The sequence below is a fragment of the Maylandia zebra genome, linkage group LG14, assembly GCF_041146795.1.
Source record: "Maylandia zebra isolate NMK-2024a linkage group LG14, Mzebra_GT3a, whole genome shotgun sequence".
Taxonomy (NCBI): Eukaryota; Metazoa; Chordata; class Actinopteri; order Cichliformes; family Cichlidae; genus Maylandia; species Maylandia zebra.
The window spans coordinates 27,293,127-27,312,681 of NC_135180.1; the positions used below are offsets into that span (position 1 = coordinate 27,293,127).

At 39.9% G+C, this 19,555-nt stretch overlaps 1 protein-coding gene across 3 annotated transcripts in view; it reads left to right on the forward strand.

Moving 5' to 3' along the window:
• The window catches only part of igsf9ba (immunoglobulin superfamily, member 9Ba), a 70,695-nt gene that overhangs the window by 11,522 nt on the left and 39,618 nt on the right, over window positions 1-19,555 (forward strand). For all 3 annotated transcript variants that reach the window (XM_076873286.1, XM_004558128.5, XM_076873287.1), the window contains exons 2-3: window positions 10,622-10,819; window positions 17,886-18,032. In XM_076873286.1, coding sequence (XP_076729401.1) covers window positions 10,622-10,819; window positions 17,886-18,032 — 345 coding nt within the window. The remainder of the gene's footprint in view (window positions 1-10,621; window positions 10,820-17,885; window positions 18,033-19,555) is intronic.

A 19,555-nucleotide genomic window follows, 5' to 3' on the forward strand; every position in this document is an offset into this window, starting at 1 on the left:
GCTTGAGTGTGACAGTCAGTGAAAGAGGAAGCAAGCTTGTGAGAGAGGGAGCGAGTGAATGAGAGGATAGGACGATATGTGCAGTTGATGTACGAGCAGCTCATATGGAATATAGAAGCTGTGTGTCGTGGTTACATATGGTTTACTGATGCAGTCTTGTGCGCAGCTTTAATTAGACAAGCCATGTGAACTCTCTAATATGTGTTATTAGCTGCAGTGTTTTTTTTTTTAAACATTTATAAATCATCTAAAAATTACTGTGAGAGACTTTAAAAATGACTGAATGGTTTCTCTGGCTTACAGCTACTGCCAGAGATCCCCTATAATGTGCAGCTCTGCCAGAGCAGCGCCCAGTGATGTTGGTTTGCCCTTTGTGCCTTTGGCAAGCCAAGCTCATTTCACACATCCATCTTCTTTCTCCTCTTGCTGCACGTTCAGGTGTCAGCACATCTATCGCATCCCTGACTGAGCATTGCTTGTCAGTGGAAGGGAACCTAGACATTAAAGAGGACTAAATAATGAAGAGATCTATATCAGATTGTTCCTGTACCGAAGAACAGAGTAGACACAAGGTGCAGCTTTAATTTATGTGCCTTTTTAGATTTCCCCAAAATCAAAAAAACAAGCAGGAACTTAAAAAGCTCACAGATATTTAACTGACAGAGACGTTTTTATTCCCATCTGAGGTGGAAAAGTTGGTAGAAGAAAGGAAGAAATTCAAAATTCTGTTTTAGATGTTTTATGCAGTGGAGTTTATTAGCAGGATGGTATACAGTAAACAGAGTATGAATCTTTGAAATTAAATGATCAAAGGCTTAAGAGAGTACAGCACATAGGAAAGCATGGAGACATGATGTGGTAAAAATGGCATCCAAACCATCTTAACATTTTAATCTGTGTCCATTCAACAAAATATAATGTTAAATTTTGAAATAAGCAGTCCACCACTATGTCAGTTATTTAAACGATAATCTTTATTTCTTAATTATGGTATCAAATTGTTTATTGAGTGGCATTACTTCTACTACATTTCTGGCATCGGGACATCCCTACACTTCACTGAAGAACCAAAGTGCGTAGAACAATGTGGAAACTACAGGTTCGTCTAAATCCAGGATTTTCTGTGTGCAGTTCTTGGGGTTCCACAATCACTTGAAATGTAATCACAATGAGTCGCAATAGCTTGACACAATTAAATGAAACTGATTGAGTGATACTGAAAATGCGTGCTCTGCCGACAGAACGCAAAGCAAGCGTTCCATAAATCACTGCCTGACAACATGTCTGTATGTGCCAATCACAGCTGGTCCCTGCACCCCTCAGCTTGAAGTCGAGTCTGGAGAGACACCAACATGTTAAAAGACAACTACACCAAACAATTCAAATTTCTGGCACTGTAGAAGGTTAAGAGTTTGTCCTTCGAAGCGGATTATCATTCGTTATTAGGAACTGCTTTGGATTTAGTGAAAGTGATATTAACCACGAACAAATCATATCCAAGCAACACAGCTGACTTATTCAGCCGCTTGCAGAGAGACTATAAACTAATCTGTACTCAATGTTTGAAGGCCAAAAAAAGTGCAGTGGTTGCTAGTAGAGCTGGGCGATAGAACGATAACGATATGTATCGCGATATAACTTTTACTCGATAGAGAAATTAAACTATCGCGATAGACTTCGCCGCTCTTGTCCTCTTAAAAAAAAAAAAGAAAAAAGGTCAGCCAATCCAAATTAAGTAGCACAGAGCCGAACCAATCACAGCCGCAGCGTCACGTCGCGTGACTTGTTACGTACAGCACAAGTGCCAAGCCGCACGTGTGTTTGTTTGGGAAGCAGCCAGCGGGTAATGGAGCCAGCGCGTAATGGAGGAAATGAGTGTGCCGACTAGAAAAATCAACCGAGCGTGACCGAAGAGAAAACAGATGATGGTTCCAACGCCGGAGAGATTGTCGAACGGAAGAGCCATAGAAGTTCCGTAGTGTGAAGGTATTTCGGCTATTTCAAGTCTGACAAAAAACAGAGTAGCGTGCACTGTAAATTGTGCCGAAAGCAAGTCTGGAAATACAATAAACTGGTGCATGCGTCACACTGTGCGCCACGTTATTGTTTCGGTGAAATGAATTTCTACAATACTGTTACTGTTAATTGTACTCTCTGCAGTGTTTAAATGCTTACATATACACACAGTTACTGTCCCTCCACACATACGACTCGGTTCTGCTTCTATGCCGCAGCTTTGTTTACTTTTTCCCACCGAGGCTTCTAGACTTCTGATTGGCCAACATTTCTGCACGGTTAGGAATCTAGCGCCACCTGCTGCTTTGGCATGTTCATAGCAGCGTTTTCCTTCATTTCTGCCTTTATGTGTGGACGGGATTATTTTTTAAAACGAAAATGGAAAATCTCAGTTTTCAAAAATACCCGTGTACGCGTGGACGTAGCCTCAGTCTCTGACTGGAAGCGCTAATTCGTCATTCGGCTTTTGTCAGACTAAAGTAACTGTTAAAACTGTTTGAAAAGCTCAGCTATACAACAAGGAGAGATTGAGAATTTCCTTTTAGTTCTCAGTTTATTTGATATTGACAAAAGTTAGTCAATTTTGTCTGTTCTTCTGTAAAACAAACTAAGATTTATTTTTAGAATTAATATTTTGTTTCTAAGTGGAATTTAGTCTGTTTCGTTTGTTCTATTTTGAAACTTAAACGCTTTAGCGGCTGCCTTTTGTGTAGTTTGTAATATTTGCCTTTATTTATCTGAAAAAGTCTCATGTTCCTTAAGTACATCTACCCTGTTGAACTTATTATGGGAAATAAATATTTAAATAAAAACAAGCTGCTGATTATTTCACATTTTACTTGTGAGCAACGGCACATTTAAATCTTACAAATATAGTTATTTGGCTTATATCGTGATAGATATCGTTATCGCCTGAAATGAAAAAAACATATCGTGATATGAAAAAATCTCATATCGCCCAGCTCTAGTTGCTAGCATGAATCATCCAACATCGACTCAGATTTCAATGAAAATGAACCTGTACATTGTGTCAGTGTCCCCATCCAACCCATAAAGACAGACTAAAATCACCAACAGAATCGCCAGGAGATACAGTTAACAAAAAAGACTTCAGGAAAGTAGTCAACAACAAAAGATATGTTATTGCTTTGCACAGTTATTTTTTCAGAGTGGTCAAAACTATATAAAACTATATAACACCAAGATGGTAACACAATACACAGAAACTTGGATTTTGAAACATAAAACAGCAAATCTTGGCACACAATAGAAATAAGTTTTTTTTGCTAAATTTGCACCACTTATAGAAGATTGTTCAACTCTGAACCCAAACACACATCTTTCTGCCCTGGTTTGATGCATAAATTCTTTTCTACATTTACTCAATATGAAACTTTGAGTATTCATGGTTTAAGTGGTACAATAACTGAAGCAAAAACTAGCAAGGAAAACTGCCAATAATTCACAAGTTCGTTTCATGACACACATCTTTATTTGAAATGTTTGTACCATATAGGATTTAAAGGTCTTGCACACACAACCTTTAGTTTATTCCACAGTAACTTGGAAGTTTTAGATATTACTGGCAAAAATTAACTCAGTCCAACACAACTTTTTAAATCACACAATGAACCTTCACAGACATCACACAATGACATTTTTTGATTTTAGAGCATTTCCATCTCATCTCATGACTCACACGGTCATCTTGTAAAGCCATTGTCCTTTCCTGTTTTGTTTTTCGTTTTTACTACACTTCCTTCCATCCCTGTTTTAACCCTTGATCTGTGTTCTGCTAAAGCTAACTTTCAAATCACTGATTACCCCGAATCCCCCACCCCATCTTCCATTTTTCCTTTCGCTTTCACTTTTGATACCAAAACATATGTCAGTACCCATGAAATTATGACTGTCGAGCTAATACTGCATGTGTGTAGTGATGAACTCGGGTCGTACCAGTCTATTACATTAAGCGTTTTGGATCCTTAATTCAGTGCATTGCTACCAGTCATAAATGTTAGTGACTCACCGGTGCTCTTCCTTACTTTTTAAATTAGACTTTGGGACAATGAAAGCTGCTAATATAATTATACTCTTATATGCACTGCTATAGTTATAATTGTAGTGTAGGCAGCTATATAGATAAATATAGCATGCTAACTACAAATAAACGCCTTGCTTTTTCTTTGCTAATACAGTATAATATTTTGGACCAAAGTTTCCTGTTTCTTTATAATAATTTCCAAATAATTTGTTCCCATGTTGCACATTTCTCTGTAATCCATTCTTTGTTTCCATCAATGTCATTATTTTATTATATTTTTACATTATTATTTACAATATATAGTAGTGTTTTATTTTCAGCAAATATTTCCTAAATAGTTATTTCCTATTCTGACTTGTGTTATTCTTCTGAGATAAAGGCCTTAATCCATATACTATATCTGACCTTTGGTAATCAATTAACAAAGTCTGATTAAATCCTCTTTTACACATCAGATTATAGGCTTTTCTATACACAACCCATACACCTACACTCTGTTTATCTGTGCATTTTTGAAATTCCTCTCAAATAAGAAGGTTTTAAATAAGCAACTTAAATGTAGTTTATGTTACTCATTATTATACTGACACCAATTATAATCCATTGAAGTTTTAAAGTATTTTTGTTAATTCTTTAAAAAAAAGTTTTTTTTTTTACTTTCTGCTGCATCTTTCCTTGAGTGGAATAGTTTGTATTCTGTTGTAGTTTAGGTGCTGCATGTTTTAATTGTGCAGGCCCAGATTAGCGCAGTAACATAGATATGTATAGGCACACACAGACTCAGGCTATTTGCTGATGTGACCTTCAGCACATGCAGGCTGGCATTCAATTACCGCCCTGTCAGTGGCCCCTCCAGCCCAGTGGCTGCATGTCCTTGAGATTCTCTCTCCAGCCTCTGTCCAGTCTATATTCCATTACATCCTCCACATCAGGAGCTCTGTCCAGCATAAAGCGCCATTCAGCTCCCCATCACTGAGAAGCACGCACACATGCACCCACCCACCCACACAGCATTTTAACGTTTGATGTATCCCTTACAAAATCTCTGACTGCAGTGAGCAATGGTTATCCTCGCTCATGTGCTGAATCAAATCCAAGCACGAGGTAAGTATTAGATTTTAGTTTTACTGCCTGAAATATTGCTCCAGTTTCAAAAACAAGGTTTAGGCAGCCTAGATCAGAAATCTGAGCAGAGTTAATCAAAAATTGTCTCTCACTGAACTCCCTTTATTTTCATATTTTGTGTTATTGGGCCTTATTACAATCAAAACATTTTCGCAACTCCTCTCTGCCTGATTGTTGCCCAAAATTGCCTTGAGAGGCTATTCACGTTACAAATCTGGGACCATTACTGAAAGAACACTGTAGTGTTCTTTTTGTGTGAAGAGCCATTTTAACCCACTGCCATTTGAAAAACGCTTTGAGTTTAAATCTGTGGCAGATTTGACCCTGCGTGCCACTGCTGTTCTGTTGCGATGATTCACGTGCTGGTCTGGTTGACCAACAGCCGCTATTTTATTGATTTATGGTGTTTATTACATTGCTGAATCATGTGAAAGCTTGTTTCCAGCATTGAAAATATATTTTTTGCTATCCATAAGTCAAAGTTTTGGGTCAATATTCATTATATATCTCAAAATTGCGACTTAATAATGCAAAATTTTAAGATAATAACCTGGGGGTGTGTATATATACATACACACACACACACACATATATATATATATATATGGTACTCACCTTGTGCTGCTAAAAGTGCAATAGATACAGCGACAGTGTAAAAAAATCCTCAAGCCTCGTTATGAACATTTTCATACTATACTATTTTCTTCATACCACATCAGAACCACTGACTGTGTCCCTCTGCAGGAGGAAATGTTTGCATTTACCAATAATGAGAGTCTTGTGCTTATGAAAAAAAGCTACAATTATTGGCATAACTACTCACCTGAGCTATATTGTTAGCTACCTGCATGTTGTCTTTTTTGGCGAGTGAAATTTGGAAAAATAAATGAATGAATCCTTTTTTTGTTGTTGAACTACTGGCCAGAGGAAGAACTTGTGTTTGATTTTGGTGTTAATTGTCTCTTTAAGGGGTTACAAGACACAAAGAGGTTGATTCAGTCAACTGGATTTTGTTTGGGGAAAAAAAATAAATGTTGGAAATGTCCAAACGGGCATATTTCAATATCTTCTAACATTTTGTTACCCAAATGATTCATTGACAAAATGATTTGAGGATATAGAAAAGTCAAAGTCAAAACTAGTATCTAGTTCATACTCCGACTTACTCCCTCTGTATTTTGCTTTTGTTCCTCAACTACTGCCCGTATAGCGGATATATCTTGACAGGTAACTGAATTGTTACCCTTCAGAAATTCATGATCTTAGCAGTAAATCCACTTCAGGCTGAGGACAGAAACGTAAAACATAATAGTCTGCAGGATTTATTAGGTGTCTGATTTATGCAGATCTTACTCAACAGATTTCTACCTCTTTGAATAGTTTCACTGTACAACTTGGGTTCAGCTGACATTTACAATGCCAAAGCAATAACTAGTTGCAACCATCCTAACTGCATTGATTCCTTTATATCTACAGCACTCTTTATTTGAAAGATCTTAAGCATGGACCCTTGTATCACATTTATGAGTTGTTGAGCGCATAAATATTTCCCCTGAATAAGCCCCTATATAAACCCTATTGGGTCGCTGTGTCTCCATTAAGGAAATGAAAGTGGTGACCAAGCCTGTGCTGATTGTTCCCTCATGAGGATCTCATAAAAGAACTTGAGAATTATTGGCCCTGCCATATATTATCTCTAGCCCTGAAAGCCTATTCTGTGTCCAAGGCATGCTCTCTCTGCCACATAGATCCAAAAATAATGTGAGTTAGAAATCTGAGCTGCTAAACTCCTGCAACCTCAACTGTCTGCAGAGAAAACAATGGATTTCAGCAGCATGCACTGCTGTTCCACCGGGTTTGAGTGTGTGCTTTATGTCAAGTGACTCTACTTACTCAAACCAAACAATGTATCCACTGTGCTTCATTATGGATAGGAACTTGTGTTTTTTTTCCTCTGAAAGCCTCGAAGTACAAATGCTGGACACTGTTTTACACCCGAAACACTCACTGCGTTCACCCCCCCAAAAAGAAAGCAAAATATTATTTTATGATCACCCAAAGTTAAGTCTTTGGCTAGGTTTGTTACACTTTTATCGTTCGTCATCTAAGAAAATTTACTATTAGACAAAGATAACCTGAGTAAATACAAAATGCAGTTTTTAGACAACGATTACATTGATTAAGGGAAAAAAGTTATCCAAACCTGCCTAGCCTTTTATGAAAAAGTAATTTCACACTAATAACTGGTTGTGCCACTCTTGGCAGTAAGAATTGCAGTCAAGCATTCATAACTGGCATGAGTCTTTAACATCACTAGAGGAATTTTGGCCCATTCCTCTCTGCAAAATTCAGCTATATTAAGGGGTTTTTAAGCATGGACGGCCTGTTTAAGGGCATGCCAAAGCACCAAAGTCTCCGCTTTGATTAGGCCGCTCTGAAAGCTTCATTTAGTTTTGAACTTGCTGATGTGTTTCAGTTCTTCTGCGTAACAAGGGTCCACCTGAAATTTAGGGCACAAAAAGATGGTCAAATCTTCTCCTTCACAATTTTCTGTTTAAGAGTAGAATTCACGATTCCTTCAAAACTATATCAAGTCATACAGGTCCTAAAACACCAAAGCCATCACCAACACACTACCACCATCATGTTTGACTGTTGGTATTGTATTAGTTTTATGTAAGGAGGCTCAAACTTTCCAAAAAGTTAAACTTAGGTCTAAGCAGTTCACAGAATATTTTACCCAGAGTCTTGAGAAAATCAAATCAAGATGTTTTCTGGTAAATGTTAATAAGCCTTTGTGGGGGGTTTTGATCAGTAGTGGTTGCAGAGTAACTTGCAGAGTCTCTTTCTTATTATTGAGTCATGAACACAGACCTTAGCTAAGGCAAGTGAGGACTGAAGTTCTTCAGATGTTGTTCTGCGCTTTTTTTGACCTCATGGATAAGTTAGTGTCCTTCTGGTAGTCCAGCCACTATTGTCACTAACCCGTTTAGATTGGGAACACAAGGAAACTACTAGCCTGTCTTTGTTTGGAGGTAACACAATCCATCTACTAACATGGATTATAAGGACCTTTACTGTTCCAATGGTGTGTGCAGGATTAAACATTTATCAAGTCAGTGCATGTGCAACTAATCCCAAAAGGTCAACCTGTGGACACACACAATTTAATTCTACTCTCGAGTTTGTATGATGCCATAGAGAGGCCACTTGTTTTGTACGGCTGTCTAAGGCACACAGCTCTGGCTGTGAGTATAGAAAGCCCCAATCTATTGTTAAAGTCTTCTGCTTGTGAGGGGCAGCCAATCAGGTAGCTAAAGCAGCTTCTTTCGGACAATGTTTTATGTGTAAAATTATTTTAAACAGTGAATCACACCAAGCTGCTCTAGTAGAGTCCAAGGGAAAAAAAAAAAAGGATCTGAAAATAATGATCATAATTCACCCTCCAATAATTATAGCAGTACAAGAAATATGGTTAAAAAAAAAAGTGTATTTGGCTGCATTTTGTGGACCAGTCCAGCTCTTAGTGTTTTGGTGACAAACAGTTTTCAAGAATGCCAGTATGTCTATTTTCTACATTTTTTGAACCGAGAGCTTTAAGGCACTCTGGGATTCACTGAACTAGAATTACTCTTTCATCCTTTTTTAAATAGAATTTAACAGCTGAATGTTGTGTGATATGCCCCAGCACAATCACCTGATGGGCGTTGAGGGGGTTATTATAATCGTTGTGAAAGTGTTATAAATGAGCCTGCAATGGAGCATGTTCAGGTGTGAATTCCAGACTTTTGGCGAGCCTGAAAGGATTAGTATATCAGATTTCTGATTTTGTTGCGCTGATATGGACTGGACAGGTTTCTACAGAAGCTCATTAAAAGGCTTGTATCACTTGCAGGGTGGTTTTATGCCCACAGAAGCACTTTTCAACCATTAGCTCCCTTCAGTGTTCAGTCTTAGCAATCTTTGTCCATTTTGACATGCTACAGTTTACTTATTTTAGTGAATAATGTTTTATTACTAACATGATCTAGCTGGTACAAAGTGGTGTGCTTATGCTATTTCTTTCCTATATAACTTCTTTTATAGGTTTTTAAAAATTGCATCACCCCAGTTTTATGTTATAGGCCATGTTTGAATGGTTATAGGCAGTCATGCACACTTGTTTCAGTTGGTTTATGCTGCTCATTAGAGCTTAGTGTTGCACAGTATGCCTGCTTTTCCTTGTGACTAAAGAGGCACAGTAGCAAAGCAGATTCCAGCACTGAAGGCTGTAACTGGCAGACCATATCTCCACTTTAAAAAGTGTAATTTGATTAAATCTGCTCTGTTTCAGTCTAGAATCTGTGCCGGCTGAAACGAATAAAGTGGATTAACTCTGTCAAAGGATAATGCAGATTAAGCTGGTAAACACAATCACTAAGTGGTGCATATGGCCTGTAGGGGTGGAGTCAAAGCTTCATTTTTAAAAAAAATATTTTTGGTAGAGGAACTGGGCGAAGAGATTTGTTTTTTGTTTTTTTTAATGCACAGGTGAAAGGCATGTGTTCATATTTTCAATTGTGACAAGGTGGTCCAACATCATAACATACACGCATGGCCACCCACTCCCGCCCGGCGTGTAACAGCAGCTCTGCTTGAGCCCAAAATACCTCCAAGTCGTCACATATTTGTTCTTCAGTAAAAATGATCCCTGATGATGCGAACGTTACTGCTAATGAAAGTGTTAAGTTATTCAGCTGGTGTTTCTCTGGAGTGAAACGTCAGCATGTCTCTTGATCCCTGAAGCGATTTTCCCCCTGGGTGAGGGCGGGTGGTCATGCTTGCTCTGACGGTGGAGATACAGCCAGCTCAATGAAAGGCAGGGTTGGCAGCTGGAGAAAATCCATTCCCAGAGTGAGCGTTCTGCTGAGGCAGGTATGCCGACCTTTGAGTCATCTGATAGGTCAACGCTCGGCAGCGTGCCTGGACATTCATGGCTAAACGCCAAGCCTGGTGGTGCTCATAGTAAAGCTCATCTGAGCAACAGCCAGCTATGATCAATGGAACCCCTTGGCAGCTCATTTATTGTACAGTATGGCACAGCCGCAAAACACTCAACCAACAGATGCAGGTGACAGATGACGATAGGCCGATAGGATGAGGGGTTTTCACATGTGCGCGGTCACCGGTGCACTACCACCTCACTGTACAGTACAGCGCTCTTTGAATAAAATGTACTTTTAATCCATTAGTTTAGTCGATCGCGTTGAATCGCCACCCCAATTATTGTTTGTAAATTAGTCTTGAATGAAATGGGATTTTCCTGCTTAGTCTGCAGGATTTCAGCGCATGAAGATTTTCCTGTTTCTTGTTCTCCTGCATGTCACGCACCAGCTGTGCTGCGATGAACATGAAAATGACGTGTTTGCCCACAAAACGTCTTCCCTCTCCTTCCAGGTGCCCACGGAGTGAGAGAGGAGCCCCGGTTTGTGACGGCGCGCGCTGGAGAGAGCGTGATCCTGGGGTGTGACGTGTCCCCTCCCCTGGACGGCCAGCAGCCCCCCTATGTGGTGGAGTGGTTCAGGTTTGGAGTGTCTATTCCCTTCTTCATCAACTTCCGCTTCTACCCTCCTCATGTGGATCCAGAATACACTGGTAAGACAACTGTAGGTCTGGCTAAAATAAAGTAATGCAGCTACAGAGAGCAGACAAATACAGAAACATTGTGAGTAATAAGTTTTATCCATGATGGATTTAGTCTAAAACCTCTGAATTAATGTGGACTTGGATGCCTCCTGGGATAAGTGAGGATCAAAATCTTATCAACTGCCAAGCACGCTGAATCTGAGACTTTTTATTGTTGACACTGCAGCAGAAACAATGTTGACAACATAATTTCACGCTACATACAGCGGTCAAATTGAAGAACACCCCGCGGGACGAGCACACATGTTTATCTGTATGTAATATGAACCGAATTCGAGTGCATACCAAACAGTGAATGGTGCCAAAATCATAGTTAATATAGGTTAAGATATATTTACCTACTAGCACCTCTAAGACTCTTTTCATTGACATCTAGATATAATCCACACTTGATTGTGATGTATCTATCTTGAACTTCAGGTTTTTGCTCATATAAACCCAACTGTCCCCTCTCAGATGGTCATTAATGAACTTTAGAGTTGTTGATAGGTGGATTCTGCTTATTTCCTCTCCTTTAATTCTGCATTGAAATAAATCTTCCCCCACACGCCACAGTAATTCTATAAAGACAAAAAAAGATAACAAAACATCTCATTTTTTCCTCGTTTTAGTTGTTTCACCTTGTTTCGGTAAAGACGTCTTCGATCAACCTGTCAAGTCAGCCCCCGATCTTGTGGCTCATGGCTATAGTAATGATATATTAGTACAGAAACATTGCAATGTTTAGCTCCAAGGGTCCTGCATAACTATAATCATTCGGTAAACATTTCTATGATTGCGCAGGATATAGATTTTCCTGCACTGCTGCAGACCTTATTATGAGCTTTTGGCTGAGAGCGGGACCATTTCAAACAGATTGTAGTGCAAATGTGCTGTGCACATGTGTACCTCTCAGTCGTATTTCATTGAGAAGATTGACCTGCAATTTCAGCTTGATCCACAGTGTTTTCCCCTCAGAATCGTACTTCTGCTGTTTGAGCATCAGGCGAGTGGCTCATCGCGCACCGAGGCTTTTATGCGGCTCGAGAACGACTGGGTGTTCAGAGCTGTGCAGGAAAAGCAGAAAAAAACATTCACAATAATTGAATAGTGCATTGAACATGTAGGCCTTCCCACACACTCATAAAATATACAGAGCACATAAAGTACAGAGTCAGTAAAGTATATTAAAAAAGCCCCCACATGTACATGTAGAAAAAGAAAAGTAATCTCATGTTAGTAAACCCTAACAATCTTTGCTTTTATAGAGATGTAACTGGAGTTTAGAATGATTTAGATGAATGTGCCTAATGTGTGAAGCTGCATCCTTTTAATGGGGGATTTATTGCAAGTCTGTTTTTATTTAAGCAGATGTGCAGACGGGGAGCAACATGAGCATCATTCTGTTTTTACTTTGCTTGTTTTTTGGTCTACCAGCTCCTGAAAGAATAACCTGGCTGTTAAATGCATTTCTATGATCACTACCTGTGTCTTAACCGTGTCTGTGTGCTGTCTGGTGCCGGCACAGTACTTAACACTGGGATTTTTCTAAACTCAGCTGACGGTTGAGGCCAAAGTGATGTCCTAAAGCAGTGAGAGTGAACAAAAACAATAAAGCCGTGCGCTGTAAAATTAAAACTACAATGTCGCAGAGCTCCGCAGAGTCGAAATTGAACCGCAGAGTCGGGCAACCACTTTTACATTTGATCCTCTGTTAATATAAAATTATTGATTATAGCTGCTTTAAGGTTAGGGTACAAAATGTGTTTACCTCACATTCATCACAGCGTAACACAAGTCAAGACAGTATGTCTGCAGCAGGCTCTGTGCTGAGTGCTTACAGCAGGAAATTGGTTCTTCTGATGTTGCCTCAGCGGCTGTGATAAGATGGTGAGTTGTCAGAACGAGGTCAGATTTAGCCCTTCCCTTTTCTCACCTCTTTAGAAGCACAAAGCTTCTGGCTGACCTGGTAATAGGCTGTGAAATAAATGAAGACGTGACTTCCCGAAGAAGCCGAGGATTTACCTCCTCAGCTTGAGTGTCCTAAATGTGGACGTGAAAGAGTTTTCTGCTTTTATTTATATGAATCATGTAAAGCCTGTAAATAATACAGCAATCACTGGAATTCTTCCCGGTGGGCTTTTAATGCAGGATCTTCACGGCAAAGAAGCCTAATGGCAGTGACTCACTGTCTTGGGAGCGCCCCTTTTTATTATACAGTGGCTACAGTAGACGTTGCAGCTGCTGAAGCGTTTCACTGTTTAGGCTCGTGACTAACAGCTTTTTGTGTGAACAAACAGCACTTTTCTACACTTCACTGTGCTCACTTGGACTAGTGGGCCTTCGCCATGTGGCATTAGGTCCACTGTTGAGGAATTACCAGTGAACAGATGCAACTTGAATATAGCCAGTCTCATTACATAGATTAAAGTGTTTCTGGGGATTGCATGTGCATGGTGACAGCGTAATAATGACACTGGACTGCAGTTTATGAGATGCTCCTTTGGGCGCTTAATGGGCCCGTGTGGTCTCAGAGCTCATCTGGGCTATTCCCATGAATCGTTATCACTCAGTATGAATAAAGTTGATGAATAGAGGAAATGTGTGATTATTCCATCACACAGCTGCTACCAAAACAGAGAAGATTATCCATGAATACTGTACTTACTTGCGCGCATATTTTCACTCTGATGATTGCACTTTTGATTCCAGGAATCCATTCGGGTTCAATGCATCGGTTTGTCTAGGCCTATCAGTCTTGTTAATTATCCGGTTTTAAAGACTGTTAAGAGACCTATAGCACAATCATTTCTATGTGTCATTCAAATCTAAGACGAGATGTTTTCATTGCAGCTGTGTGTGTGTGTGTTTTTTTGCCTCTTTAACTCGATGCAAAATGCAAAATTATACAGATCTCTCTGCTATCCTGGATCATTTTGTTTGCCAGTTTGACCTGCAGCTATATGGAAATTATAACATTAAAAAACATCTATTTTTGTGCCTGCTGTAGCAAAGACACAATCAATAATTCAGATGTGCAGCTTGTGAAATTTTAGTGTCAGATCCTGCCGCTTTGGGACAAGCTGTTGGAAAACTGAATCATATCTCTTTTGCCACCATGTTTAGCCCCAGCTTGCATGTGGATAATACGGATATGTAATAATCAGTTATCTGCAGATGGATGCAGAGATGATGCAATGTGTTGCATTTTTCTTAATATTAAAAATAAGAGGAGTTGTTTAGAGAGTTTGGTTTTGCTTGTTCAGGGCTGAGTTAGGAGCAGCCTGTTAGTAGTAATGCATCAATAGTGGATATTTTAGCATGACATAATTCAAAAAATGTAGCAAAATCGAAATTTCTGACAGCCATGCAATACGCTGGTTTTAATGTGGTAAAGCAATAAAAGTAAAATAACCACACATTCACGTTAAAAAGCAGCAAGGTGTGCTTGATCCGAAGAGAAAACCTGCGTCCATGCTGCAAGCGATCCGGCGAGCTGAGATCACAGGAAATGAATGACATTTGGTGACTTCAAGCAGCCGCGAGCAAAATAACCGCTGGTGATTTGAAGCGGGCGTGACCCAAGATACATTTATCTCAGCTTCCTGGTGAGCGACTGAAGCAACATCCAATAAAAGCACGACAGCACTGTTAACTGACGTTTGAACTTGTAGTAAATATTTTAGTGGGTTACCGAGGCAACCAGAGCATAGAACCTTCTCCAGCTTCAAGGCGATGTACCTTCAAGTCTGGACTGTGTGGTAGCTTTAGCATGAAACTAAACCAGGCGGCCTCCCTTGCTTCCAAGCCCAGCACTGTTCACAAAATGAAAACTTTCAATGGAAGAGAAATAGTCATAAGGTACAACATGGACTCTGGCTCAACCCTCAACAATCTACAAAAAAAAGGTTTCTAATTAAGCTGATTCAGGGAATTAAAAACTATACTAGCTAAAACACTTCCAAAGTTTTGCAAAAGTGCAATAAAAAGCCAGGTTTAAAGCAGGTAAAACATGAAAATCAGAAGGTCCCAATATGTTTTTTTATGATTTTGATGAAGTTGGTGCTTTGGATTTATGTGTGCCATTGTTTGCATGTTCAAATGCAAATGGGAAAAAAGATGTTGTGTAAAAAATTTATGCAATATACAATAAAATAACCGCTGGCGACAGAAAGTGTGCGTAACCTGAGATAATCTTTTCTCAACCGGTGACTGAAATATTCTCAAGTAAACAACTATCAGCTTCAAAGGAATGCACGGCAAGCGCCTAGCAGTAAGAGCGCATGTAAAGTCAATGATATTCAGTGACTTCAAGCAATGATGGATGAAATAACTGCAGTCAATGTGAAATAGGGAGCCCTGAATTCAATTTTTTAAACTGACCACCAATGAGAGTGCAGGACTGACAAATGACTGGGTAGTAAATACATAAGAGCGTTACCTAGACAACCAGTCTACTAGCAAACCACGGGGATGTTTGCTGGTGACCAACCATCGGCGACAAACCCAAAAGCAATGTGCACCAGGCTTTAGATTACTGAATTAACCACGATGTGCCGTTTCACTCTATAATGGGGAAAGACTGAATTCAAATTTTTTTGTACTCTTACTACAACAACGTTTTCCTTTAGCCATATTCTTTTTACTCACATGTGAAACTCAGCTGACTTAAAATGTGTCTTTTCTCAATGTGTTTGCCAACTTTGTCACTTTGGATCTTCAGTATTTACTTTTCAAAGCTTTCCTATCTGACATAGCCTGTGATGTGATCTGAACAAGGTGTTGGCCCCTCTGTTTTCACAGCAGACAGAACCCTGTACTGTGTAAGTGGTGTATACCCAGGAGGCCCATTCTGACGTGGATACAGTGCTGTTAACTCTGTTTACAGCAGCACCCTCTCACTCCTTGACAAATAGAAGCTGAGACTGATCCCTACCCTTCATGCCACCACCCACCCCACTCAGCACTTCAAAAATAGCCCTGACTTTTTAAAGACGATCTACCTTTTTACTGCAAGACTGCAGTCCGCGCTTCTCTCGCTTCCTCTGTACTGTATTGATTTTCCACTAACAAAAAAAACGTCAGTTTTCTACCCCAGCCACGGCAGCAATCACAGGGTTGGGTATCTATCTATTGCATTTTTGTACCGGTAGAGCAATTCAGCCCGCCCTCAGCGTCGATAGATTTGCCTGACATTTAGTCTGAAGTAAGAGGAAACAGTGCTTACAGAACATCTACACATCAAAGTTAGGAAAAATGCTCCATTTCCAAACACTCGTCAGACAGAGGAGATTCGAATGTTTTAGTCTGTCGGGCTGTCAGATGCAGCCATGTGAGCAGCGGGCTGGAGGCTTGAAGACAGACAGCTTAGCAGCTGAAGATTTCACCATGCCTGGCTTCCTGAATGTCTCTCATCCCTTGTGATTTCCTCCTTTTAGAATTCCAATTTATCCTCAGCCTTGAAGTAAAAAGAGTTGGGGATGGAGAAGTTTCGTAAGAAAGATCATTTATGTGAAGTGGAAAGCTGGTCTTTTCCCACAGCGACACCAAACGCTGTATTAAAATTCAGCTAAAGGTGTGACTGGCAGTTCTAAGGATAAATCATAATACTTCGGCCCATGTGGATGCTCGTAAAAGTTGTGACATTTAATAAGTTAAAGAACTAGTTTTACATTTTGGGAATTTATATATATATATATATATATATATATATATATATGTGTGTGTGTGTGTGTGTGTGTGTGTGTGTGTGTGTGTGTGTGTGTGTGTGTGTGTGTGTGTTGGGGACACTCATAGGGATTCTGTTGTAACCCTATGAAACAGAAGTTTGGCTTTTTAAATAAGCTTAGAGAAAAGACTTCCACAAACACCTATTAGCAACAAATAAAACTTCTTGTCCACTTAGTAGTTTGTCTGATTGCTATACAGTGACATTTGGCATAAAAATCATTTGTGTCATTATTTAGAAAGAAAGGGTATTGACAAGATTGCATGCAAGCTGTGGGATCTCAGAGATTTTTGTGAGTGACGTTAGCGCATAAACTGATTTACCAGCATCATTCTTAATAAATCTGGCCCATAGGCATCTTTTAAGGTCTTTTTTGTGTCTCTGCCACTTTAAGCACATACACTCTGCTGTTTGCACTCACTGCAGTGCCTGCGAACCAGTATCGGTCCCATAATATGGGAAAAGACTACTGGTCAGAATTTTTCTTTTGATTATAATTACGGCTGTATTCTTTTAATTGTGTATTAAGAGGACTGAAGAAATCTTCAGTTGAATCTAGGTCAGCTGTTTACAGCTGTTTGCGCTCATACATTAAACTAAAATAACCATCTCCTCTTTAAAGCGGGCTATGGGCTTGACATTCTGTCAAGACGGAAAATGTCCATATTCCCTCATAATATCAAAACCATTCTGCTCTCAAATCGACTCTGCGTGCTGTTTATATCTGTGTGTGTTTCCTTAGAGTTCAGAGACTTAGAAGTCAGGTTGATTGAAGGCTCTAAATTGCCCGTAAGTATGACTGTACAGTAAGTGTTTGGGACTGTCTGTCTGTGTTAGCTCTACAAGAGACTGGCAGCCAGTGTTTTCCTTCCTTCCATCTAGTGCTTGGAAAGGCTCCAGTCTGATGTAGTGCCTGAATACGAGTAAGCAGTTTGAAAAAGACCTCAAAAATGAATCAGTTTGTCATACCTGACTTTGCGGATCAAAAGGCTTGAGTTTACGACGCCCTTACAAGGAAAAGGAAAATATATGAATCTTTAGTTTATCTTTATATATTATTTTTTGAACATCTGGAACATGCTTAGAAGCGTTATACGACTGTGAGCTGTGGACTACTGTCAGAGCAGAAATAAAACTCACACTCTTACAGCCACTGCCCTAAAATAAAGCACTTAACCCCCAGCTGCTATGATGGATCTTTTTGGTGACCAGCAAAGCTCTTGGGTGTGTGTATGGTGGTATCTCTAAAGATACATTTAAAGTACTGAAGTGGTTAATTCTGCTTTTTTCCCTCCCTGCTGTCTGCAGGTAGAGCCTCTCTGCATGGGAAGGCCTCCCTGCAGATTGACCCAGTGCGCTCCGAGGACCAGGGCTGGTATGAGTGCAGGGTCCTGATGCTGGAGCAGCAGTACGACACCTTCCACAACGGCAGCTGGGTGCACCTCACAGTCAATGGTGAGTCATCTGGCCAAACAGCCTACCTTCTGACCTGGAAGTGTGAGTCTGTGAAGACAAAAAAAAGAAAAAGAAAAGAGGATCGGCTTAAGCTCCGTGTGTTTTTATGATAAGGATAATCACGTAGATTTATCATTGGCATTTCAATTAAAGATGTGGGAATGGTACATTGTTATTAGAAAAAATCTATTTATTTATTTTGCTTTAAATATTTAATTTCATTCATTTTTTTATGCTAACTGGACCTTTTTTTTAGTTGCTCACAGGCCTCCTTCTTTTACTCATCTTTCATTTACAGAAAAATTCAAATTTATCAGTGTATTTGAGTCAGGCACTGTTTTAGGTCACTCCTGTAGCTCCTTTATAAAAGGCCTCAAGGAAAAAAAGGGATGAGCGTCTGGTTAGAGGAGGATTGATTGTGTCTAGTTTAAGGCGGTTCCGGCAGGGATTGTCTGTGATAGTCTGAGAGCTATCAAACTGATGACCAGGCGGAAAAAAAATCTGCACCTTTGCATTTCTCAGGAATGCCCCAGCGGCGCAGAGACTCCTGTGCAAAGTGTGTCTTCACATTGCACAGCGATGCCTTTGTACTCTGTGCGTTTCAGCCTTTTTCGGAAAGATATTCGCAGTAAGCTCCTGTTTTACAGTCGATGCTTGCTGCAGATGCACGGCGCAGCAAAGATGCAATAAAGAAACCGCGGCACACTCGTGCAGGAGACGAGATTGTGGAGTACTATCAGTCGCAATTCTTTTGTTAGCTTTTTGGTTACTGATTTTATGTGTCAGGGAATGTTTCCTAAGCAGACTTTTGGAAGAGAAACCGAAAGCGGTGAATTTCTTGCGGTAAAGCGTCACAGGACTCTAAGTTCAGAAAGCTGTAATCCTCTGTGCTGTTAGAGAGAGACTTTAGAGACAAAGTACTGTCAGGCTCATTCACATGTATATTTTTGGTCTGTGAACTTCGAGCTTGAGAGCTGTGTGAAAGTCATGCATATTTGAGTTGATCATGCATATGTTTTACAAGATGCTTTTCTCGTATTTGAATAGTGATTACACTGCACTGCGTGCAAAATTCTCTATGAAAAAAAAGATCATTTATACTGTCCAGTGCACAGCATAATCACTTTGTAAAAATGGTGATTATCGGTGCTTTGCTTTGAATTTGTGTTTTGCCACATCGGGCATTGCAAATGATTTTCTAACGCGTGCTCCATGTAACGGACGTTAACTCAAAGCTGACACGAGAGCATCCCATTTCGCGTGCTTGTGTGCGGCTGAAAGAAATCTCTGTTTGCTGGTTAATGTCGGATAGGGTGAATCGGTCATAGTGAGCGTCACCTGCGCACTCTTGTGATGTTTGGAGTTTGTGAACATCTGTAGGCGTGTGCGTATGAATGTCTTGTTGTGTAGGCATACTGCATCTCTGTAGCTGCTTCATCAATATTCACTTTCAACTGCCCCCCTCCCCTCCTTCGTGTGCTGGTCTCTACTCCTGTCAGGCCTTCCAACAGAAACAGAGCTCC